The 25,017-nt window shown below is 43.2% G+C and overlaps 2 protein-coding genes across 2 annotated transcripts in view; one reads left to right on the top strand and one right to left on the bottom strand.

Moving 5' to 3' along the window:
* The window catches only part of LOC124022009 (CKLF-like MARVEL transmembrane domain-containing protein 8), a 31,947-nt gene extending 18,423 nt beyond the window's left edge, over positions 1–13,524 (bottom strand). Inside the window, exons 1-2 of the mRNA XM_046337064.1 lie at positions 13,393–13,524; positions 12,997–13,188 (exon numbers count right to left, since the gene is read on the bottom strand). Coding sequence (XP_046193020.1) covers positions 12,997–13,188; positions 13,393–13,524 — 324 coding nt within the window. The remainder of the gene's footprint in view (positions 1–12,996; positions 13,189–13,392) is intronic.
* A 4,594-nt stretch (positions 13,525–18,118) lies between these two features.
* LOC124022013 (zymogen granule membrane protein 16-like) lies at positions 18,119–21,841 on the top strand. The gene is made up of 5 exons (XM_046337068.1): positions 18,119–18,212; positions 18,531–18,548; positions 18,695–18,747; positions 19,023–19,176; positions 20,678–21,841. The coding sequence occupies exons 3-5, from the start codon at positions 18,696–18,698 to the stop codon at positions 21,042–21,044; spliced, it is 573 nt and encodes a 190-aa protein (XP_046193024.1). The 5' UTR covers positions 18,119–18,212; positions 18,531–18,548; position 18,695; the 3' UTR covers positions 21,045–21,841.
* Positions 21,842–25,017: the final 3,176 nt, after the last annotated feature.

The raw sequence follows: 25,017 nt of genomic DNA, 5'->3' as shown, positions 1-25,017 counted from the left end.
TTTTACGCCATTTCACGTCCAAGAATGGTTTGTAGTTTGTAAAGTCACATTTCACAATTCAAACCTTTATTTTATTTTATTCCCCCAAGGAAACATGGTTGACAGATAAAATGCCTTAAAATACCTGACAAATAAAATGCCTTAGTTTTTTGGGTGAAATACTATAAACACCAGGTTAAAATGATTTCAAGTTTAACCATTGGAAGTGAAATGGAGTGAGAGTTGAATTGAGTGACATGAAAGATCTCCGAGGTCTTAAGTATTGATGCCTCCCGCCAGCAGAATGTTCTGAATCCTGTTTATCACTGTGTTCTTGGCCAGCTGTTAGGCAATGAGTGAGTAATAAAAGTGCTATTCTGAATAATAATTAGGCTACCAAGTGCTTACAGTTATTATCTAAATACTATGTGTGAAATGCTTGATAGTGTATGTGATGTAAACAGAGAGGTCTACTTTCTTGGGGACCTGAATATTCACTCGTTTTCATCATGTAGTCCGCTCAAGAGGAAGCTTCTCACTGTAAACTTATAATTGGTTTCAGGTTATTAATCAACCTCCCAGGGTGTTAACAAACACTACAGGAACAATATCATCCACATGTAATGATCACATTTTTACTAAAACTGCAGAACTTTGTTCTAAAGATGAATCCGTACCCATTAGATGCAGTGATCACAATATAGTGGCTATATCCAGGAAAGACACAGTTCCAAAATAGTGTATAAGAGATCATCCAAAAGATTTTGCTGTGACTCTTATATGGATGATGTTAACAATATTTGTTGGTCTGATGTGATTAATAAAGAGCATCCAGACGCTGCACTTGGTAACTTTATGAAATTGCTTCTTCCAATAATTGATTATCACACTTTCTTTTAACCATTTATGTTCTTTAACACAGGGCAGACAAACAAGTTCCTTACATTTTTCCCCTTCTACTTGCCTCTTCCATTTTTTTGTGGTAATGCTGCAATTATTTGGTTGTAATGTTGGGTAGAGCAGACATTTCCATATGCCTGTGTATGTGTGACATAACTCCACCAGTCCCATTTATGATATCGCTAGGCTACCAGTCAAGTATTACAAGGAAAGACCTAGTTAAGCTGCAACTGGTCCAGAACAGAGCTGCACATCTTGCTCTTCATTGTGACCGGAGGGATAATACTAATAATATGCATACCAGTCCCTATTGGCGTCACTTCTTGTTTTTATAAGAAACACTAATGTGTTGGAATTTCCAAATTGTTTGCATAGTCAACTTACACACAGCACTGACACACACACTTACCCCACCAGACAATCCACCAGGCGTGTTTTCACAGTCACAGGTCCAGAACAAATTCAAGGAAAGTATTATACAGAGCCATATGAGTGCATGGAAGTCCCTTCCATCTTATACAGCAAATATAGCAACGCCTCTCCCCAGTGACCTACTTGTTGTGTGTATGTACTGACATGTGACCTACTTGTTGTGTGTATGTACTGACATGTGACCTACTTGTTGTGTGTATGTACTGACATGTGACCTACTTGTTGTGTGTATGTACTGACATGTGACCTACTTGTTGTGTGTATGTACTGACATGTGACCTACTTGTTGTGTGTATGTACTGACATGTGACCTACTTGTTGTGTGTATGTACTGACATGTGACCTACTTGTTGTGTGTATGTACTGACATGTGACCTACTTGTTGTGTGTATGTACTGACATGTGACCTACTTGTTGTGTGTATGTACTGACATGTGACCTACTTGTTGTGTGTATGTACTGACATGTGACCTACTTGTTGTGTGTATGTACTGACATGTGACCTACTTGTTGTGTGTATGCACTGACATGTGACCTACTTGTTGTGTGTTTGTACTGACATGTGACCTACTTGTTCTGTGTATGTACTGACATGTGTCCTACTTGTTCTGTGTATGTACTGACATGTGACCTACTTGTTGTGTGTATGTACTGACATGTGTCCTACTTGTTCTGTGTATGTACTGACATGTGTCCTACTTTATCTGTGTATGTACTGACATGTGTCCTACTTGTTCTGTGTATGTACTGACATGTGTCCTACTTGTCCTGTGTATGTACTGACATGTGACCTACTTGTTCTGTGTATGTACTGACATGTGACCTACTTGTTGTGTGTATGTACTGACATGTGTCCTACTTGTTCTGTGTATGTACTGACATGTGACCTACTTGTTCTGTGTATGTACTGACATGTGTCCTACTTGTTCTGTGTATGTACTGACATGTGACCTACTTGTTCTGTGTATGTACTGACATGTGACCTACTTGTTCTGTGTATGTACTGACATGTGTCCTACTTGTTCTGTGTATGTACTGACATGTGTCCTACTTGTCCTGTGTATGTACTGACATGTGACCTACTTGTTCTGTGTATGTACTGACATGTGACCTACTTGTTGTGTGTATGTACTGACATGTGTCCTACTTGTTCTGTGTATGTACTGACATGTGACCTACTTGTTGTGTGTATGTACTGACATGTGTACTACTTGTTCTGTGTATGTACTGACATGTGACCTACTTGTTCTGTGTATGTACTGACATGTGTCCTACTTGTTCTGTGTATGTACTGACATGTGACCTACTTGTTCTGTGTATGTACTGACATGTATGTGGAACTGACAGATGCACACACACTACATGTTCATGTTTTTAAATGTATGTTAAGTTTTTTGTCTGTAATGTATTTTTTTATGTCACATATGTATGTATATATATGTATATATATATGTGTGTTAGCAGTTGATGTTATTCTTCAATAACACAGATCCCAAAGCAGATCGGGGGAGGAAAATACGTTTATTCAAAGAGGACAAATCATGGATGTTATGCTGAGAGGTACAGTGGGGCAAAAAAAGTATTTAGTCAGCCCCCAATTGTGCAAGTTCTCCCACTCTCCCTTGTTTTCTCATTTTGTCTGTCATAGTTGAAGTGTACCTATGATGAAAATTACAGGCCTCTCTCATCTTTTTAAATGGGAGAACTTGCACAATTGGGGGCTGACTAAATACTTTTTTGCCCCACTGTAGATGTTCATTCTCCCCTGTCCTCAGTGATTCTCTCCACAGAACAAATGGACATGATGTAGTTTTATAACGCCCACCTGTGGTTGACCAATTAGAATTCCTTGCAATAAAACTGGGCCAATGGCCAAATAACAAGTATCCTATTTCAGGCTCAATACATAGACACATTCCTCCCATGTCTCTGACCCATTGTTCATTAATTCCCTATGACAGAATAAACCCTATTTCCATTGATTGTTAGTACTCTCTTGACTTTTAGTCCTCTTAACCTTTAGTCCTCTTAATCTTTAGTCCTGTCTTGACTTTTGGTCCTCTTGACTTTTAGTCCTCTGCGTTGTGTATTTATCTTAAAATATTCTTACACTCCCCTTAGAACATTTTAAAAAGAAATATACTTCAAATGTCTTTTTAGAAAACATGAAAACATAGTCAGTATAAAAAACAAGCAGTAAGCACACCTTGCATTTCTAGAAAGCACAAAGGGCATATTTTATTTGATGTTACAATAAGACTGTCTGCAAGACAATAAAACTCAATCGTCCTATTGGCAAGGTAATCATTCGCCAAGTCCTTTAAAAGTGACCAGCTCTTCCACACTGATATCAGTCCCACATAGATAACTATTATAAATGATATTCTGACAGTCTGCCCATAGTGAGGAATTCTTCTTCCATTCCACTGGTTGATAAGGACTTCTCTAATGAACACTTCAACGATGATCTTGTATTGTTTTAGGTACAGGCCTTGGGTCAAGGAATATTGCTGCAGCCTCAGAAGATACATTCTCATAACCCTTAACGAAGGAAGCAAAAAAGTGAAAGTAACAAGTTCTGGTTTCAAGAGAAATGGATATTTCACATAGATCTCCCTACGTAAGCATGTACAGATTTTCGGGAAAAGTTGGACATTTCACCTAGATATCCCTAATATGATGACTGCGGTGTACAACAGACAGTAGAAGCTTATCAGGTTCTGATCATCTTACTATGCTTCTTCACCTGAGATTGGCCCCCGATTGCTAATCAATCTGTTCTTTATTCTCCAGGCTCCGCTTTGTCATCAACATGGACAACCTTGCAATGAGTAACATGCATCCATCATGATGTTCCCTGAACTTTTACTGCTGACCTCATTATGAGCAAAACTTGCTAAGGACTTTCCCATTTTGGCCCGCATGTCATGTCCCCCCTCGTGTTTTATTCCCCAGGCCTCTCTTACTTGTCTGTCTGCTTCCCCTACTGCATTAGAGAGTTGTATGCAATAGTTAAGCTTTGTGTCACTCATAAAGTAAACGTCTGCTTTTCTCAAATCTAACGTACCTGGTAGTGACTTGGGTTACCCTGTGACGACCTCAAACGCACTCAACCATGTGGTTTTGTTATGTGTTGCCCATATACTACACAATACCATAAACAATGCATACGTTTCCGAATCAGTTCAGGTGACAGAGGTGTTCTCTTGGCAGCCGCCTTGGCAGTTCTGTCAGCCAGACCATTACCTTTACTCTCGTCTGTAAAGATTTGTCCATGTGATTTCATTTTCAAAATTGCAACTTGTCCAGGTAACTGGAGAGCATTCAGTAGAGCCATTGCCTCTGGTCCATTCTTCACAGGAGCTCCCAGTGATGTCATGAATCCTCTGTTTTTCCAGATTTTTCCAAAATCATGGGTAATGCCAAAAACATACCTCAAATCAGTGTAGATATTAGCTGTTTTTCCTTCAGCCTGTTAACATGCTTCTGTCAAAGCCACCAATTCTGCCACCTGTGCTGATGTTCCTGCAGGTAACGTGCCTGTTACTATAACATTGTCCAACGTAGTAACTGCCCAGCCTGCCTACCTCACATCCCCCTCCACAATGCTTGAACCATCTGTGTATAAGATAAACTCAAGGTTATCCAACAGATGACTCTTAGTAAAACCCATCAGAGAGCTGATCCAAAACCAACTCAGTCATGTTCAAGTAATGTGGTGTCTGGAGGAAGCATCAGAGTAACTGGATTACATGGTGTGTAGCTACGTTGTATGATGATGTTAGGAGCCTCCACTAATTTAGTAGTGGCCATAGCTTTCTTGCTAATGGGATATTGTCTTGTGCAAGGTGGGGCAACACCTGTCAAGCACACTGGTTCCATATCCAAAGTTCCACTCTCATTTTTCTTCATAGTCCAAATAGGATGGTTCTGAACTGTAGATCCCTGTAGTTGTCTATTTTGGCACCCCACCTTTCCTTCAGAAATGTTCGGAGAAGGTAAGGTAAGGGAGAAGGTCTCCGGAAATGGTCTGGAGAAGAGGGGAGGGGATAGGGTCAAGCGGGCAGGTTGTTGGGCGGCCGGCCGTCACAAGACGCGAGATTTCATCTGGAGAGAGAGGGGAGAAAGAGGTCAGAGCACAGGGTAGGGCAGTGTGAGCAGAACCAGCGGTGTCGTTTGACTTAGCAAACGAGGATCGGATGTCGTCGACCTTCTTTTCAAAATGGTTGACAAAGTCGTCTGCAGAGAGGGAGGAGGGGGGGGGAGGAGGAGGATTCAGGAGGGAGGAGAAGGTGGCAAAGAGCTTCCTAGGGTTAGAGGCAGATGCTTGGAATTTAGCGTGGTAGAAAGTGGCTTTAGCAGCAGAGACAGAGGAGGAAAATGTAGAGAGGAGGGAGTGAAAGGATGCCAGGTCCGCAGGGAGGCGAGTTTTCCTCCATTTCCGCTCGGCTGTCCGGAGGCCTGTTCTGTGAGCTCGCAATGAGTCATCGAGCCACGGAGCGGGACGGGAGGACCGAGCCGGCCTGGAGGATAGGGGACATAGAGAGTCAAAGGATGCAGAGAGGGAGGAGAGGAGGGTTGAGGAGGCAGAATCAGGAGATAGGTTGGAGAAGGTTTGTGCGGAGGGAAGAGATGATAGGATGGAAGAGGAGAGAGTAGCGGGGGAGAGAGAGCGAAGGTTGGGACGGCGCGATACCATCCGAGTAGGGGCAGTGTGGGAGGTGTTGGATGAGAGCGAGAGGGAAAAGGATACAAGGTAGTGGTCGGAGACTTGGAGGGGAGTTGCAATGAGGTTAGTGGAAGAACAGCATCTAGTAAAGATGAGATCGAGCGTATTGCCTGCCTTGTGAGTAGGGGGGGAAGGTGAGAGGGTGAGGTCAAAAGAGGAGAGGAGTGGAAAGAAGGAGGCAGAGAGGAATGAGTCAAAGGTAGACGTGGGGAGGTTAAAGTCGCCCAGAACTGTGAGAGGTGAGCCGTCCTCAGGAAAGGAGCTTATCAAGGCATCAAGCTCATTGATGAACTCTCCGAGGGAACCTGGAGGGCGATAAATGATAAGGATGTTAAGCTTGAAAGGGCTGGTAACTGTGACAGCATGGAATTCAAAGGAGGCGATAGACAGATGGGTAAGGGGAGAAAGAGAGAATGACCACTTGGGAGAGATGAGGATCCCGGTGCCACCACCCCGCTGACCAGAAGCTCTCGGGGTGTGCGAGAACACGTGGGCGGACGAAGAGAGAGCAGTAGGAGTAGCAGTGTTGTCTGTGGTGATCCATGTTTCCGTTAGTGCCAAGAAGTCGAGGGACTGGAGGGAGGCATAGGCTGAGATGAACTCTGCCTTGTTGACCGCAGATCGGCAGTTCCAGAGGCTACCGGAGACCTGGAACTCCACGTGGGTCGAGCGCGCTGGGACCACCAGATTAGGGTGGCCGCAGCCACGCGGTGTGGAGCGTTTGTATGGTCTGTGCAGAGAGGAGAGAACAGGGATAAACAGACACATAGTTGACAGGCTACAGAAGAGGCTACGCTAATGCAAAGGAGATTGGAATGACAAGTGGACTACACGTCTCGAATGTTCAGAAAGTTAAGTCTCCCGTATGCAAATGTCTTCTCAATGTCTCTCTATGGTTCCATTTCTTCACATCGGACAGTAGATCTTTCCAAATGTCCTCGGGGCTCTCTTCTGTTTCTCCTGAGAGATATGTGGGGGTTAAAATTCACTTCTGCTCGCTTTGTCTTTTTAACAATATAGGCTGTACATGACTTCCCTGCAGGTTTGTGCTTCAGGGAGTTTATCATCACCTCTGGACATCCCAGTCTTCTCAGACGAGTGAGGTAGTTTGACAGTTTGTATTTCTAACTGCTTTTCCATCCGCCACATCCAGTGAAGTGACACTTCTCAGGCACAACATGGATGCTTCTTGACTGTGGGCAACCTATTCTATCTCTCCATCAGTGGTATAAACGTTAAACTGGACAATCTCTTGCAATAAGCTGTCGATTATGTCTGACTTCAACTTAGGCTCTGGAACAAGTAGATTGCCACTTTCAAGGTACGCTGAATTGGCCTGCTGAAGTTTTAGCTCTCTGACATGTCAATAACTTTAAGAGTACCTTTGTCCTCTACTTCTGCCATTGAGGTCAGGTTAAATAACGAATTTCCAAAAATAGGGTCCATGAACTGAAGACTGAAGTCCACACTGCTTCTTTACATCGTTCAAAAGGTCAGTCACAGATTCAGGTAGTCCACAAGGAAAGGTCAGTCACAGATTCAGGTAGTCCACAAGGAAAGGTCAGTCACAGATTCAGGTAGTCCACAAGGAAAGGTCAGTCACAGATTCAGGTAGTCCACAAGGAAAGGTCAGTCACAGATTCAGGTAGTCCACAAGGAAAGGTCAGTCACAGATTCAGGTAGTCCACAAGGAAAGGTCAGTCACAGATTCAGGTAGTCCACAAGGAAAGGTCAGTCACAGATTCAGGTAGTCCACAAGGAAAGGTCAGTCACAGATTCAGGTAGTCCACAAGGAAAGGTCAGTCACAGATTCAGGTAGTCCACAAGGAAAGGTCAGTCACAGATTCAGGTAGTCCACAAGGAAAGGTCAGTCACAGATTCAGGTAGTCCACAAGGAAAGGTCAGTCACAGATTCAGGTAGTCCACAAGGAAAGGTCAGTCACAGATTCAGGTAGTCCACAAGGAAAGGTCAAGTCACAGATTCAGGTAGTCCACAAGGAAAGGTCAGTCTCTGGCAGCGGCCATCAATCAGGATGATCTTTATGATTGTTGGAGTTGGCATCATCTTGCTTCTTAGTCTGCAAAGAAAACAGACAAGAACAATAGTCAAGGATTATTCTTCATGGTCCTTTAAATGCTAATTATATTTGAAAGTTGTAAGAAATACAGTTTTCATATCTATTTTCTACTGATTAGGCAGGCATGCATATTAATTGATATTCAAGCAGTATGTGCCAGTATGTGCTAAACATACTTAACCTCTTGTTGGATGTGCCATTACAAAGTCACCATGCGGACTGATCCAATGATGGAGTCAACCAGTGGATAACTGTCTGCCAGTTCACTTAGTGCCACTAGAGACACATCTCTTGTGGGAGCCGGACTAAGTTCAAAGGCTCTATAATGTTCTCTGTACCAACCACACAGTTCCTTGACAACAAAAAAAGACACTCATGAAAAATGCAAATTACTTGTCACACACTGGAAAAGACAACCCTCAGGTGTGTCAAGGTACTTCTGTCGAATGGATTCTGCCATTTCTGTTATGCAGGTGAATGAGGACCCAAAAGCGACTTAACAGAAACAGGGTTTATTCCAGTCTTAACAAAAAACGATTAATGCTGAATTCTATCACAGGTAATGTCCAAACAGGAATAACTGAAATCCTCTAGTCAGTAGAGGGGAACAACAGGAGATGCGACCACAGACTGCAGGTCGCTTCGGGTTGGCGCAGGCCGTAGCTGATAGAGACACCTGCTCACACGCAGCATCTGAAGAAGGCAAAAACACGACAGGACGGAACAAGGACACAGTACAGCAAACAAGGATCCGACAAGGACAGAAGCAGAAACAGAGGGAGAAATAGGGACTCTAATCAGAGGGCAAAATAGGGGACAGGCGTGAAAGAGTAAACGAGGTAGTTAGGAGAATGAGGAACAGCTGGGAGCAGGAACGGAACAATAGAGAGAGAGAGAGAGAGAGAGGGAGAGAGATAGAGAGAGGGAAAGAACCTAATAAGACCAGCAGGGGGAAACGAATAGAAGAGAAAGCACAGGGACAAGACAATCTATGACAAAACATGACAATTTCATTTTTGAGTAAATTCACTGGGAGAGTGGAGACAGTTGAGACCTCAAGTTCAGACTTGATAGTATATGGAGAGCTCAACTGGTAAGCAATCATCTGATGTGTGGAGGCTAATGAAAGAGGCACATTTTTGAAGCACCTTGAAGCACTGCTTTTTTAAAGCAAGTTATGTTTGGCCTCAAACCACATTGTCCAATCTGCCCTACCAAGCAAAAAGACAGTAACTGCTCATTTAGTCGAAAATGACTTAATATATTTTTTGCTACATTAAATACATGCTTAATCATGTGGACAAGTATCCTGCCTATATTGTATTGTGTTTTGGAGAAAATGGGGGGTCATGATAGCAGTAACTGCATAAAGTTGTTGTTTAACCAAGGTGAAGAAAAAAATGAAAAGGAAAACATTCTCAGTTCCACGCTATGAGCAGTTAGTGACTTTTTTCTTGGTAGGGCAGCATAGCCTTACAAGCAGATCAAAACAACAAATCAACTGGGGCTAATGTTACAGATAATGATGCTTCGGTAGAAAGGGGGAGACATAGTCAGTTGTCCAACTGAATGTATTCAACTGAAATGTGTCTTCCGCATTTAACCCAACCCCTCTGAATGAGAGATGCGGGGGGCTGCCTTAATTGACATCCACGTATTCAGCACCCCTGGAACAGTGGGTTAACTGCCTTTCTCAGGGATAGAACGACAGATGTTGACCTTGTCAGCTCTGTGATTCGTACCAGCAACCTCCGGTTACAGAAGCCTAATGCCAGGGAACAACTCTTTGTGTCTATGCCTGTGCTCAATTACTTTGCTTTCTAGATAAGAAATAGAGTCATCACTATGCACAGGGGAAATTTGTGTGTGGTAACACATGAGGTCTGTTTGTCTTGTCTGACCACTTGTAGGGGAAATTCAGAATAACTGTATTCAGGTAATCCAATGTAAAAAGTTGTCTTGATACAAGTAATGCTAAGCAGTGAGACAGCTCGTTTGGGACAATACCCCCCAAAATATTGTGAACAAGATCTGGAGTATAGCCAAAGATGCCGTGAAGATGAGTTAAGTTGCTTGTGAAAACACTATCTTTCTTCACCCCAAAATGTTTTGTTCAAGTGTCTTTTGTTCTTTTGTTCACAAGCTGAAAGCACCAGATGCAACTTCACGTAATTTAATATCACAACTCTTTCCTGTGCAAAACATGCAATAGTACTCCCCTGAGAAACTCTTAATGAAAGCAGATATGCTGTGAGCTCCCAGATTGTCAACCACTACACTCTATACTGTACATTTGACATATACACCTAGTAAAGGGGCATAAACACCAAGTTCCTCCAGAGTCCATGGATCTCTTAGAAGAGGTTCTAAAACCTTACCATAACCATAGGTTTTAACATCATTGCTTTTGCACAGAACTGCTAAATAAATGGATGATAAAGAGGAATGAGGCAAGTTAGCCAACACCCAATAAACAGCACATAGCTTGTGTTTCTTCTTTGTAGTTCCAAGGGAATTACACATTTCAAAGTAATCCATATAAAGATCTAAGAGTATCCTTAGCTCTTCTCCAGAGAGAAAACACATCTCCTTATAATGTGAACCATCTTTGTAGGACTTGTATTGATATGATGGTCCAATATTAATCTCCTGCTGTCCCCAATAATGCTCAACTACTTTATCAACAATGTCCTTTCTACTTAAAAGTTTCTGTAATTACTTCAGTATTGGGACATACTGGAAAGTGTATCTCTTTTTAGCATTTAGCATGTATTCAATTGGCTCCACAACACTGAAGTGCACCTTGTAATAATGCTTACGCTGATAAGCTGTGCTAAGACGACCACTTTTTCAATAGAGTTTTGCACAGGATCACCAGAACAGACTGCAACAGCAATTTCTTAACTTCAATTTCTTTGTAAGCAGTAACGTAATTAGTGATTGCTCCATATAATCATTTTGTGCTCTTTTTTTATTTTGTATTTTTTGTATTTTTTTAATGATCCGCCCCTTTTTTCAATTTTCGTCTAAAATTACATACACAAATCTAACTGCCTGCAGCTCAGGCCCTGAAGCAAGGATATGCATATTCTTGGTACCATTTGTAAAGAAACACTGAAGTTTGTGGAAATGTGAAAGGAATGTAGGAAAATATAACACAATAGTAAAAGATAATACAAAGAAAAAAAAACATTCTTTTGTATTTTTTAACCATCATCTTTGTAATGCAAGAGAAAGGCCATAATGTATTTTTCCAACTCATGTTGGATTTTTCCAACCCATGTTTTTTTCCAACCCATGTTTTGGCCACTAGAAGGCAGTAGTGTATAAGCAACGTTTTAGACTGATCCAATGAACCATTGTATTTCTGTTCAAAATGCTTTATCAAGACTGCCCAAATGTGCCTTATTTGTTTATTAATATGTTTTCATGTTCAAAAGGGTACACTCTCCTCAAACAATAGCATGATATTCTTTCACTGTAATAGCTACTGTAAATTGGACAGTGAAGGTAGATTAACAAAAATTTAAGCTTTCTGCCAATATCAGATATGTCTATGTCCTGGGAAATGTTCTTGTTAGTTACAACCTCATGCTAATCATGTTAGCCTACGTTAGCTCAACCGTCCCGTGGAAGGGACACCGATCTCAAAGAAGTTTTTGAATGGTCGATCTACCATTTGGAGGTTATGCTGAAGAAAACTGCCAATAATAAAGTCACTAAATAAAGGGACAGGTGCGGAAAAAATAAAATGATGGAGCTCCCTTAAAAACTCATCGATAGCTGAGCTTGGCACATGGACCAAATGCTCTAATTTCAGTGGAGAAGATGAACATCTTTCCTCAATAATAGTTGCTAAGCCTTTAGCTGTACAATACAAATCAGAAGAAGCATTGGCATCATCAACAAACTCTTCTTCCTGACTATTTGCTAGTTATTCATCCGCCGATGGTGAGGATACTCTAGTATGTAATCCCAGAGAATATTTGTATTTTAGATAGATGTGTGAGAGCCATGTTTGTGAGATTTAAAAGGTACCATTCATTTTGCCTGAAAATTACAGCCTACTACATACAAGGGATAGTTTCATTACTCTTGTGTTGGCTGTTGATGTGTACAAAATAATAATTTTCTGATGCCAAATTATTACAAGCTGTCACGCTGTATAATGATAGGAGACAAGCGCAGGAATATGTAAGAGGGGGATTCATTTTCTCCACCCAAACAAAAGAGCGAGGTGTGTACCTCTAAATATTACACGGGACGAGACCCGGAAAACAAGTGTACAGTAACACGTAGCATGGAAGCCGATACAATAGCACAGGTGCTCACAAGACCAAACGGACATGGTAACAATAACCAACAAATACAATGGGGAATAGAGGGCACATCTTTACACATACTAATCAGGGGAAATGGGAACCAGGTGTGCGCAATGAGACAAGACAGTCCAGGGTTGGTGGTAATGAATCCAGTTCAGTGAAGCATAGAAGGCCGGTGACGTAGACCTCTGGAGCTGGTGAATGGAATGAACAGCAGCAGGATCCGTGACAAACCCCCCCGATGCACTGCACCAGCAGCGGATAACCACAGGGGTGGTGCCGACGTCAGGGTGGCGACTGTGAAAATCCCTGGTCAGCAAAGCATCCAGGATGTCCACCTCAGGAACCCAGCACTGCTCCTTTGGGCCATACCCCTCCCAGCCAATGAGGTACTGGAGACACCCCGCCCGGCGCCTCAAATCCAGGACTTCACGGACCGACTACGCTAGACCTCCCTTGATGTCAGGGCGTCACTGGGTCCAGCCTCAGCAAGTGGACCAGGCACCACTGGCCTGAGTTGCAAATGGTATGTTGCCTCATTAACCCTCCTCCGGACTTTAAACAGCCCCACAAACCGTGGGCTTAGCTTCCGACAGGGCAGGCAGAGGGGCAGGTTCCGGGTGGAGAGCCAGACCCAGTTGCTTGGAGAGAAGACAGGTGCCTCACTGCGGTGGCGGTCGCCTGTTCCTTGTGCCGACGAAACCCCAGGGTCCTCGGTCTGGCTTGGAGGCCAAGGTGCCAGAGCCGACTGATACCCCAACACACACTGGAAAGGAGTGAGGCTAGTGGGAGAGTGGTGGAGGGAATTCTGCGCGTACTCAGCCCAAGGTAGAAAATCTTCCCACTCCCCCGGCCGATCCTGACAGTAACACCTCAGGAACCTGCCCACTTCCTGATTGACCATATCCACCTGCCCAATAGCTTAAGGATGGTACCCGGAGGTGAGACTGACCGTGACTCCCAGGCGTTCCATGAACGGTTTCCATACGCGTAAGGTGAACTGAGGGCCACAATCTGACACATTGTTCTCCGGGATCCCCTCGTGTCGGAGGACGTGAGCAAAAGGAGCCTCTGCGGTTTGCATGGCCAACGGGAGACCAGGCAGAGGAAGGAGGCGACAAGCTTTGGAAAACTGGTTCACAATGACGAGGATGATAAGTCCACCGAGGGGTGAGACCAGGGTCAATGTGGGACTGGCAGTGGAAGAAGCTTTCTATAAGGGAGCTGTCTGGGTGTCTTTGACTGGGCACAGATGGATCAGGAAGAGATGTAATCCCAGATGTCCCTAGCCAAGGTGGGCTACCAGTACTTCTCAGTCAGGCAGGAGATGGTACGGCTTCTCCCAGAGTGACCCGATACAGGCACCGTGTGCACCCAGGTAAGGAGGCGATCCCACACACCCGTGGGCACGTATATGCGGTTCTCCGGGCACTGTGCAGGTGAGGGTTCCGCCTGCTGTATGTCGACATCAATGTCCCACACCACTGGCGTGATGATACGAGACGGAGGGATGATGGGGGTCTCCTCTCCCTCTCTCTCCTCTGCATCATAGAGGTGAGACAGGGTGTCCACCTTTACGTTCTTTGAGCCTGTCTCGGGTTTAGCCTCTTCACTTCCCAGGTTGCGGTGGTTCGTCCACACCACACCACACCTCCACACCTTCAGAGCCTTCTTGACCGACCAAAAGTTCCTGGGTCCCCTATCTTGTAGTTCCTCCAGGTGGGGCTCAGCTGCTTGGAGTAAAAGACGCAGGGCTGCAGCTTTGGAGGGGTTCCGGTGTGCTGGGACAGCATAGCCCCGACTCGTACTTCGGAGGCATCCACCTCAACGATGAAGGGAAGTGAGTGGTCAGAATGTGCCAGCACGGGAGCAGTGGTGAAGCGTGCCTTCAGTGTCTCAAATGCCCTCTCTGCCTCCGTCGTCCAAAGAAGCTGCTGGGGGCCTCCTCTCAGCAGGGAGCCGACCACCGTGCTGCAGCCCCGGATGAACCTCCGGAAATAGTTGGCAAACCCCAGGAATCGCTGATCTGCTTTCACAGAGTTGAGGATTGGCCATGACCTGACTGCGCTGACGCGTTGCTCCTCCATCTCCGCTACCTCCGTGGATATGAGGTATCCCAAAAAAGGACACGGATTGCTGGAAAAACAAACACTTCTCTTGTTTAACATATAGATCACACTCCAACAGTCTACCCAGCACAGAGCTGACTAACAAGCCATGCTGGGCAAGGTCCAAAATGTTGTCTCTATAAACCACTACGCCCGTCCCAGCCTGTCCCAAAACCCTTCGTTAATAAAGGCCTGGAAGACTGAAGGAGCTTTAGATAGACCGAAAGGTATTACAAGATACTTGTAAAAGCCTGTGGTCGTGGGAAAAGGGCGCTTTTCCATTTGACGGCTGCGCACCAGATTGTAGGCTCTCCTCAAGTCGAGTTTTATGAAGTACTGCAACCCGTACATTTGTTTGATGATGGTTGGGATGAGGGGTTAAGGATAGCTGAACTTAACAGTGGCTTTTTTCAGAGCTCGATAGTCAAAGCAGGGCACAGTCCCCCATCTTTCTTTTTAACAAAAAAAAGAAGCTTGAGCAGGCTGGTGATGTAGAGGGGCGGATAAAACCCTGCTGGAGGCTCTCCTGTACGTAGGTCTCCATGGCCTCGGTCTCCGCATAGGGGAGGGGATAGACGTGTCCTCTCGGGAGGGCAGCGTCAGATACCAGATCAATGGCACAGTCCCCAGGGGCTATGAGGAGGCAGGCGTGTAGCCTGGGTCTTAGAGAAAACCCGATGCAGATCCTGGTATTCCTCCGGTAACTCCACTTGAGTTGTGTGGTCCAGACTTTCCACCGTAGTGGTGTTGACAGACACCACGAGACACCTCCACTGACACTCCTGCAACCAACCCAGCAGTCTCCCCTCAGACCAGGTAGTAACAGGGTTATGCCAGCTCAACCAGGGGAGACCTAACACAACGGGGTGCGTGGGGGTGTCTATAATCACAAAGGTGAACTGTTCTAAATAAGTGTCATGGGTCATCAGAGAAACGGTAACAGTAATGTGGTGTACAAGCCCTGTCCCTATTGGACGAATATCCAGGGCTCGAACCAGAAGGGGTGACTAATCTAAAAGATTCCCGGCAGCTCCGGAATCAGAGCTAACAATCAGAGTTAACGGGAGTGTGGGGCTAGGGTATTCAGGGAATTTATTGACAGAAAAGGAGGGGAGAACTTGCATCCTACCTGGGTTGGAGCAGGAAAATTCCCTAGCTTGTCACCTCCTCGCCTATTAGTGGATAGAGGAAAGGTTGGGGAGAAATGACCCCTTACTCGGAGCAGAGGCCTAGATTCCTCCTGCTCCTACGCTCTGCCTTAGGCAAACGTGCAGAGCCCATCTCCATCGGATCCAGCCACAGAGCAGGTGTAGCCATGGGCTCCGGATTCCGTGCAGGTCTTTGTCGGGACCGCAGGAGGTTGTCCATATGAATTGCCATGCTGATGAGCTGGTCGAGTGACAGGTTGGCATCACGGTAACTCCACCTGTATCTCCTACCGCAGTCCGCTGCTGAACACTGTGTCCAGAGCCGACTTGTTCCATCTGGTGTAGGCTGCGATATTCCGGAACTCCAGAGCGAACTTCGAGGCGGTCCTAGATCCCTGGAGTAGTCGGAGTAGGCGCTCATCCACCTCTCGGCCCTGCACAGGATGACCAATCACCGAGTGGAAGAGGTGGATGAAGCACTCATAGGACTCGACCTCAGGTCGTGCCCGTTTCACAGACCGCGACACCCCAGTCCAGGGCCCGTTCGGTCAGTGCCGAGATGACGGTGGCAACCCTGTCTCTCCCAGAGAAAGCCTCGTTGTAGCGAGCGAAGTACAGGTCGCATTGCAGAAGGAATCCCTTGTATCTTGCTGGAGCGCCGTCAAAGCACTCCAGAAGGGACAGAGGTATTCCGCAGACTGGCTCAGATGGGACGGAGGCAGGTTGTGGTGTGGTGGCCGGTGCTGGAACCGCTGCTGGTGACTGGAGGGACTACACATTCCCCTCCAAACGTAGGATGGTTGCCAGCACCCTGTCCATGGCGCTGCTGAGTCTGGAGAGACAGTCCTTGATGCTGGACTGTCTCTATGATGGTTGACAGCTAGTATCCATTTAGTAGGTTGGTTATTCTGTCACACTGTATAAGGATAGGAGACAAGCGCAGGAATACGTAATAGGGGGATTTATTTTATCCACCCAAAAGAGCGATGTGTAAACCTCCAAATAATACATGGGACGAGACCCATAAAACAAGTACACAACAACACGTAGCATGGAAGCCGATACAACAGCACAGGTGCTCACAAGACCAACGGACATGGTAATAATAACCAACAAGGACAATGGGGAACAAAGGGCACACATACACTACCAGTCTAAAGTTTTAGAACACCAACTCATTCAATGGTTTTTCTTTCTATTTACTATTTTCTATAATAATGTGTTTCTATAATAATAGTGAAAACATCAAAACTATGAAATAACACATATGGAATCATGTAGTAACCAAAAAGGTGTTAAACAAATATATTTTCAAAATATATTTTATATTTGAGATTCTTCAAATAGCCACCCTTTGCCTTGATGACAGCTTTGCACCCTCTTGGCATTCTCTCAACCAGCTTCGCCTGGAATCCTTTTCCAACAGTCTTGAAGGACTTCCCATATATGCTGAGCACTTGTTGGCTGCTTTTCCTTCACTCTGCATTCTGACTCATCCCAAACCATCTCAATTTGTTTGAGGAGGCCAGGTCTTCTGATGCAGCAGTCCATCACTCTCCTTCTTGGTAAAATGTTCCTTACGAAGCCTGGAGGTGTGGTGGGTCATTGTCCTGTTGAAAAACAAATGTACAGGTCCATTGATTTATGTCAGCAATTTTTTTAACCATCTACCCATCTACCAATAGGTGCCCTTCTTTGCGAGGCATTGGAAAACCTCCCTAGTCTTTGTGGTTGAATCTGTGCTTGCAATTCACTGCTTGACTCAGGGACATTACAGATAATTGTATGTGTGGGGTACAGAGATGAGGTAGTCATTCAGAAATCATGTTAAACACTATTAACACGGTCCATGCAACTTACTATATGACTTGTTAAGCAAATCTTTACTTCTGAACTTATTTAGGCTTGTCATAACAACTTATTAACTCAATACATTTCAGATTTTCAGATTTAATTCATTTGTAAACATTTCAAAAAAACATAATTCCACTTTGACATTATGGGGTATTGTGTGTTATCCAGTGACAAAAATCTCAATGTAATCAATTTTAATTTATGTCTGTAACACACCAAAATGGGGGAAAAGTCAAGGGGTGTGACTACTTTAATAATAAAACAACTGAAGATTGGGAGAATGATTTTGAGCGATTTTCATACACATTCATACAATTGTTGTATATTCTTTTTATTGTTCGGCTGTTAGATTGTATATTTTTTTATCCATATTTCAGGTCATTCATTTGTTACAATTCAAAAGAACACAATTATTATTTCCTTATAGTATTTCCTTGATACACCCTCCCAAAGTAGCCTCGACCAATTAGAAAACAATGTCTGACTTCTCAATAGTGACTGACTAAAGGTGTTCTTTGTCATGATCCTTCCATCTAGAACTGATGTAATGTTCAGCAGGTATAAATGCAGTTCTTAGAGGAAGCAGTAGACTAGAAGGACCTGGCAGAGACAGAGAGACAAGAAGCTTTCACAGGTTTTCACACACATCTCAAGATAGCACTGTGGGTAACTACACAACTAACGGAATAGAAAATATGCACTTGTATTTAATGCAAAATACTGGTGTGGGAAATGTTATGAAGTTAATACTCATTATCTCTTGGTACTTGGGCACAAACATTTTGGCCCTTTTGCCTCTAAATTGAAATTCAATGATCTGACATTATTTTAATGTGACAGTAGCTTAACACTACAAGAGTGATTGTAGTAAACAAGACGAGGTTCAACTTTTTAGAGACGTTTTATAACATTTCACATTCAACAATGGTTTGTTGTTAGTTACACCACAATTTAAAAGGTTATTTTCTTCTCCCTCCTAGGAAACACTGACCTGACAGGTAAAATGACTTATTTGTTTTGACAAACTTCTATGAAAAACATTATTAACTATATTATTTCAAGTTTTACCATTTAAAGTGAAACGGAGTGAGAGTGAAATTGACTGAAATTTAAGGTCTTAAGTGTTGATGCCTCACTTTTGCAGAATGTTCTTAATCCTGGTTGTCACAATGTTCTTGGCTGGCTGCTTGGCTTTGCGTGAGTTATAAAAATACAATTCTGAATTACAATGATAAAATAATAGCTTTTGTGCTTTCACCAATTTGTCTTTTCAGTTAGACTTAGGAGTTCTTCTTGGAGACATGAACTAATGTATTAAATCATTGCAGAATGTACTTCAGTTAATTCATCTGCACTTTATTCATAATGTAAAGATCTTTCAGAAATGTGTTGGTAAAAATAAAATGTTGTATAAATAAATATGTATTATTAATATAGTAAATATAGTAAACATATTGGCCATGTTATTTTAGCCATCAAAGACCCGTACTCGTATTCCTCTGCGGTGGGTCAGGGAGGTGGCACCCCATTTGCTTCCTACGGTGAGGGGCGCATCACGGGAGTCAGAGTGTGGGAGACCAACAACAACTACTACTACTACTACAACAACAATGCCTACATCAGTGGGTGAGTAGACCCTGACCCATGAACAGACACCACAGACTCAGTCCAACTACACTACCCAACAGACACCACGACTTAATCCAACAAAACTACCCAACAGACACCACTGACTCAGTCCAACTACACTACCCAACAGACACCACTGACTCAGTCCAGCTACACTACCCAACAGACACCACGACTTAATCCAACAAAACTACCCAACAGACACCACTGACTCAGTCCAACTACACTACCCAACAGACACCACGACTTAATCCAACAATGAAGTTCAATTTTTAGAGTTTTATAACATTTCACATTCAACAATGGTTTGTTGTTAGTTACTACCCAACAGACACCACTGACTCAGTCCAACTACACTACCCAACAGACACCACTGACTCAGTCCAACTACACTACCCAACAGACACCACTGACTCAGTCCAACTACACTACCCAACAGACACCACTGACTCAGTCCAACTACACTACCCAACATACACCACTGACTCAGTCCAACTTGTCGTGGAAGATTCAGAATTTGTTGGTAACATATGTAAGATGTTTAATATTCATCAAATGTGTGTAAGTTAATTCTCATCAGAATGGTATTTTTGTATAATACTGCGGCGAGGTTGCAGTTATCTGTTCTATCTCAAAACTAAGTTGCATGGGCCGCTGAGAGGGGAGAGGTCAAAGTGTTATCATGTGTAAACATATCTTTTACTCCCTACCTTTTTCTAGTGGGGAAAGAAACCTATAGCCTCTTACCACAGTGGTCCTTCTGTAGCTCAGTTGGTAGAGCATGGCGCTTGTAACGCCAGGGTAGTGGGTTCGATCCCTGGGACCACCCATACGTAGAACGTATGCACACATGACTGTAAGTCGCTTTGGATAAAAGCGTCTGCTAAATGGCATATATTATTATTATTTATTAACCTATAGCCTCATTCTCCTCTCCGTGAGTTTGTCCAGGAGGTTGTATTTTGAGTTGGTTGTATCTAAATAGACAATTTGATATATGCCTGTTGATATGGAGGATTTGGTTTATGGTTCTGGGGTTTGGGAAAGGAGACAAAGCTGAACAATGAATTATGTCTATGCTGTCTGACTATGTGTGTCTTTGCTATTAAAGGAACTCAGTTGCATTGTAAGGGGGCTCTCAGAGAATTCACTGAGAGACACCGAATTTATCTGAGAGTCACAGGATTGTGATAAGAGCTTATATAATTAAAGATGGACTTTTATAACTAACTCTGACGTGTGTGTGTGGTTTGCTCCCATGATTTGGTAAATAGAGGAAATTTCCACGACGAACTACACTACCCAACAAACACTCTTTCTTTCTTTCTTTCTGTATTTATTACATATTCAGTATATGACCAAACAATAGTGTTATCGTATCTAATCCAGAGTACAATGGAACATATCATTCCGTGATATTATCTGACGCGACCTGCTCTCCCAGTCTCAATGTACCTTATCAAAACACAACCAACGTGAAAAGCTTCCTCTGTTTTAGGTTCCAGCTGAAATACGGCAACACCTGGTCTCCTGTATTCGGTCATGAAGTGGGTGAAAAGCAGGAGATGGAGCTGTTTAATGATGAGGCCATCGTCGAGGTGTCTGGGAAGTACAACCCAGCAGACTACATCTGCTACCTGGTGTTAAGCACCAACATGGGGCGCACTCTGTCAGCCGGCCTGCCTAACCAGGTCTCCTTCAACTTCTACCCAGCCAACATGGGCAATGAGCTGAGGCTGCTCAGCGGTCGCTACAACGGTGCTGGAATCACCTCCATCGGAGCCCACTGGGGATTGGTGGACATGGAAAGGGCTGGAAACCGTACTCTGGAAACAGTACGGGAAACAGAACCTCCTCTTCATTGAAAAAAAAAGTATGTCTTGCTCTTTGGGATGGTATCCCAGATACAGATTAAGCCTAGTGCTGGACTAGTTACTTTCAATGGAGATTCTCCATTCAACATTTCTATGTTTTGGGTTTCTATGTTTTGGCCGGGTATGGTTCTCAATCAGGGACAGCTGTCTATCGTTGTCTCTGATTGGGAATCATACTTAGGCAGCCTGTTTTGTCACCTTAGGTTGTGGGATGCTGTTTTTTGTTAGCTCTGTGTAGCCTACGGAACGTGACGTTTTGTTGTTTTGTTTGGTGTTCGGATTTAATAAAGAATCATGAAAACGTACCATGCTGCACCTTGGTCCACTTCTTCCGACGAGCATTACATCATGAGAATTTAAACTGAATGAATTTGAAAGTTTAGAATATTTTGGAAGAATTTTTGAGGTGATCCCTGACTTGAAGCAGTACAAAAAGACATCTAAACATTCAAATTCATTCAGTTTAAATTCTCATGATGTAAAGCTCGTCGGAAGAAGTGGACCAAGGTGCAGCGTGGTACGTGTTCATGATTCTTTATTAAGCGCCCATCAGATAGGGATATTAAACAGTCCTGTCAGCGTGGGTCACAGACCACATGCGCCACATGGGATTTAAAGGATGAATTATATCTTTGATTAATGGAACAATCTAATATTATGGGGAGATAATAGTGTTTCAGGGTGTTTCACCTTCACTATTTTATACACACTACATTTGTTATGTGTTGTTCCTTTTCTGCTACATCTGCTTCTGGACATTTGAATAAAAAGCATATCTTTAATCATTATATTTCATTGTATTCCTTTTGATAAGCATATACATACAGTAGTGACCAGAAGCTACAATAAACTAATCTGTCATCTTAACAAACCCTACCTCAATGGTGTCAATAAGGAACTACATTTATAACAGCAAGACCGTTAAAACGCCTATCCAATAGTAATGAAGGGAAAAATGGATAGTTACATATCTGGATATAATTTTCCACGATATATCATGTCGTATCGCATCAACAATATCAAACTATTATTTTTGTGTTAGTTGGCTGTCTCTACACCAAAACTCTTATTTTCCTTCATAGACTGTTCTCCATTTTCATTTTAAATAGAAAGCATATTTTTGGGGGGCAATTTCCATTACTTTCTCATGCTTTCTAGTCTCTCTGCCACAGACATATAGTGAGCAATGTTTGGAACATCGCATCACAATAAAATCACAGTATAGAATCGTAATACATGTAGAATCGTGAAAATTGTAATACATCATATCAGCACCTAAGTATTGTGATAATATCGTATCGTGAGGTCACTGGCTATTCAAAGCGCTACTATCCAACACACCCATAATGTATAATAATAGACATAATGTATAATACACCCATAATGTCTGGAATGTATATCTGCCATACCCATTCATAACATCAAACATTTTGTCTATGAAGTCTGCTCTCCTTCTAGCCTGACATTGCATGACAAGCTGCATAGTGTTTTAGTTAAAGCTACAGTCTGAGATTTGGGAAGCTGTTCAATGTTCAGCTGTATACCAAAACAAGTGTTGGTATGGGACACCACTTTGTTGTGAATCACAGACTGTAGCTTTAACTGTGTGGTTGGTCTAGATTAGACAGTTTGATAGATGGGGTTTATACAGTATATGGATGGTCTAGATTAGACAGTTTGATAGATGGGGTTTATACAGTATATGGATGGTCTAGATTAGACAGTTTGATAGATGGGGCTTATACAGTATATGCATGGTTCAACAGTCAAAGCTGCTTAACTAGTTTTGGTGAGATAAAAATACCTTTTCTAATTTCATTCTATTGTCTTTGTTATACAGAATAAGTCTGTTGTTCATTGAAACATTGTCTTAGTCCCAGTAAATTCGAGCTAATTTGAGGAACATCCACCGATTTAAAATGGGGCAAGAATTATATGGATTTTTGCTATTTGCATTTAGTGTAATGTGGATGATACTGCAATGGGACGGTTGCAAATCTTAAAGACATGATGTGTGATTTTTTAAATTATAGTTGTTAAACCATGAACAATGCTACATTATAGCTTATTATAGAGTCTAAAATGTTAGCTTGACTACTGCTTCCCTACTGTATATTCAGACCAGAATCACTAAATAATCTGAGTAAATGTATCCCCTGTATTGGACCCTCAAGGCATCACAAAGCACAACCTGCGCAACATTTCAAATGATGTACAGTAGGTGTTTTTGACAAGTTTTCAGTGTATATATACTGAACAACAACAAAAAAACTCAACATGTAAAGTGTTGGTCCCATGTTTCCCAAACAATTTCCACACAAACAAAAAGCTTATTTCTCTCATTTGTTTTGTTTACATCGGTTAGTGAGCATTTCTCCTTTGCGAAGACAGGTGTGGCATATCAAGAAGCTGATTAAACAGCATGATCATTACACAGGTGCACCTTGCACTGGGGACAATAAAAGGCCACTCTAAAATGTGCAGTTTTGTCACACAACACAATGCAACAGATGTCTCAAGTTTTGAGGGAGAGTGCAATTGGCATGCTGACTACATCAATGTCCATGAGCGCTGTTGCCAGAGAAGTTCATTTATCTACCATAACCGCCTCCAACATCGTTTTAAAGAATTTGGCAGTACTTCCATAACCGCACACCACATGTAACCACGCCAGCCCAGGACCTCCACATCTTGCTTCTTCACCTGCGGGATCGTCTTCGACCAGCCACCCAGACAGGAACTGTGGGTTTGCACAACCAAATAATTTCTGCACAAACTGTCAGAAACCGTCTCAGGGAAGCTCATCTGCGTGCTCGTTGTTCTCACCAGGGTCTTGACCTGACTGCAGTTTGGCGTCGTAACCGACTTCAGTGGGCAAATGCTCACCTACGATGCCCACAGGCACGCTGGAGAAGTGTGCTCTTCACGGATTAATCTCTGTTTCAACTATACCGGCCCGATGGAGACAGCGTATGATGGTGTGTGGGTGAGTGGTTTTCTGATGTCAACATTGTGAACAGAGTGCCGCATGTTGGCAGTGGGGTTATGGTATGGGCAGGCATAAGCAGACAATGAACACAATTCCATTTTTATCAATGGAAATTTGAATGCACAGATATACTGTGACGAGATCCTGAGGACCATTTTTGTGCCATTCATCCACCGCCTTCACCTCATGTTTCAGCATGATAATGCACAGCCCCATGTCGCAAGTGTCTGTACGCAATTCCTGGAAGCTGAAAATGTCCTAGTTCTTCCATGGTCTGCATACTCACCAGACATGTCACCCATTGAGCATGTTTGGAATGCTCTGGACCGGCGTATACAACGGCGTGTTCCAGTTCCCGCCAATATCCAGCAACTTCACACAGACATTGAAGAGGAGTGGGACAACATTCCACAGTCTACAATCAACGGCCTGATCAACTCTATGGGAAGGAGATGTGTCGCGTTGCATGAGGCAGATGGTGGTCACACCAGATACGGACTGGTTTTCTGATCCACACCCCTACTTTTTTTTTTAGGTATTTGTGACCAACAGATGTATATCTGTATTCTCAGTCATGTTAAATCCATATATTAGGGTCTAATTTATTTATTTAAATTGACTGAATTCCTTATATGAACTGTAACTTTGTAAAATATTCTAAATTGTTGCATGTTGCATTTATATTTTTGTTCGGTGTAGCTGACTCATAGCTAGCTAAACAATGAACCATAATCCCAACTCATGACGTTACTACCCTGCATGAATCTGCAGGTAGCTAACCAACCAGGTTCAATGTTAGCAAGCCAAGCAAATGGCTCTGAGATACGAATAGTAAGATTATACATGTAACATAAGCTAGCTAGCCAGCCAGCTAACATTAGCTAGCTAGCAGTACACTTTAACTTGAAATTATAACACTTTCTTACCCATATACATGGACGCGTCTCCTATCATGGATGCCATGGTTGCCCTAAA

Source organism: Oncorhynchus gorbuscha, unplaced genomic scaffold (assembly GCF_021184085.1).
Source record: "Oncorhynchus gorbuscha isolate QuinsamMale2020 ecotype Even-year unplaced genomic scaffold, OgorEven_v1.0 Un_scaffold_1259, whole genome shotgun sequence".
NCBI classification, from domain to species: domain Eukaryota; kingdom Metazoa; phylum Chordata; class Actinopteri; order Salmoniformes; family Salmonidae; genus Oncorhynchus; species Oncorhynchus gorbuscha.
This window is presented reverse-complemented; position numbering and strand designations above follow the sequence as displayed.

Bases quoted from the DNA above. Each gene is read 5' to 3' on its own strand.
- LOC124022013 (XM_046337068.1), top strand. From the start codon at position 18,696: ATGTTCTTAATCCTGGTTGTCACAATGTTCTTGGCTGGCTGCTTGGCT. The intron at 18,748-19,022 runs GTGAGTTATAAA...ATGTTATTTTAG, and splicing joins GGCTGGCTGCTTGGCTTTGC to CCATCAAAGACCCGTACTCG. The intron at 19,177-20,677 runs GTGAGTAGACCC...CCTCTGTTTTAG, and splicing joins AACAATGCCTACATCAGTGG to GTTCCAGCTGAAATACGGCA.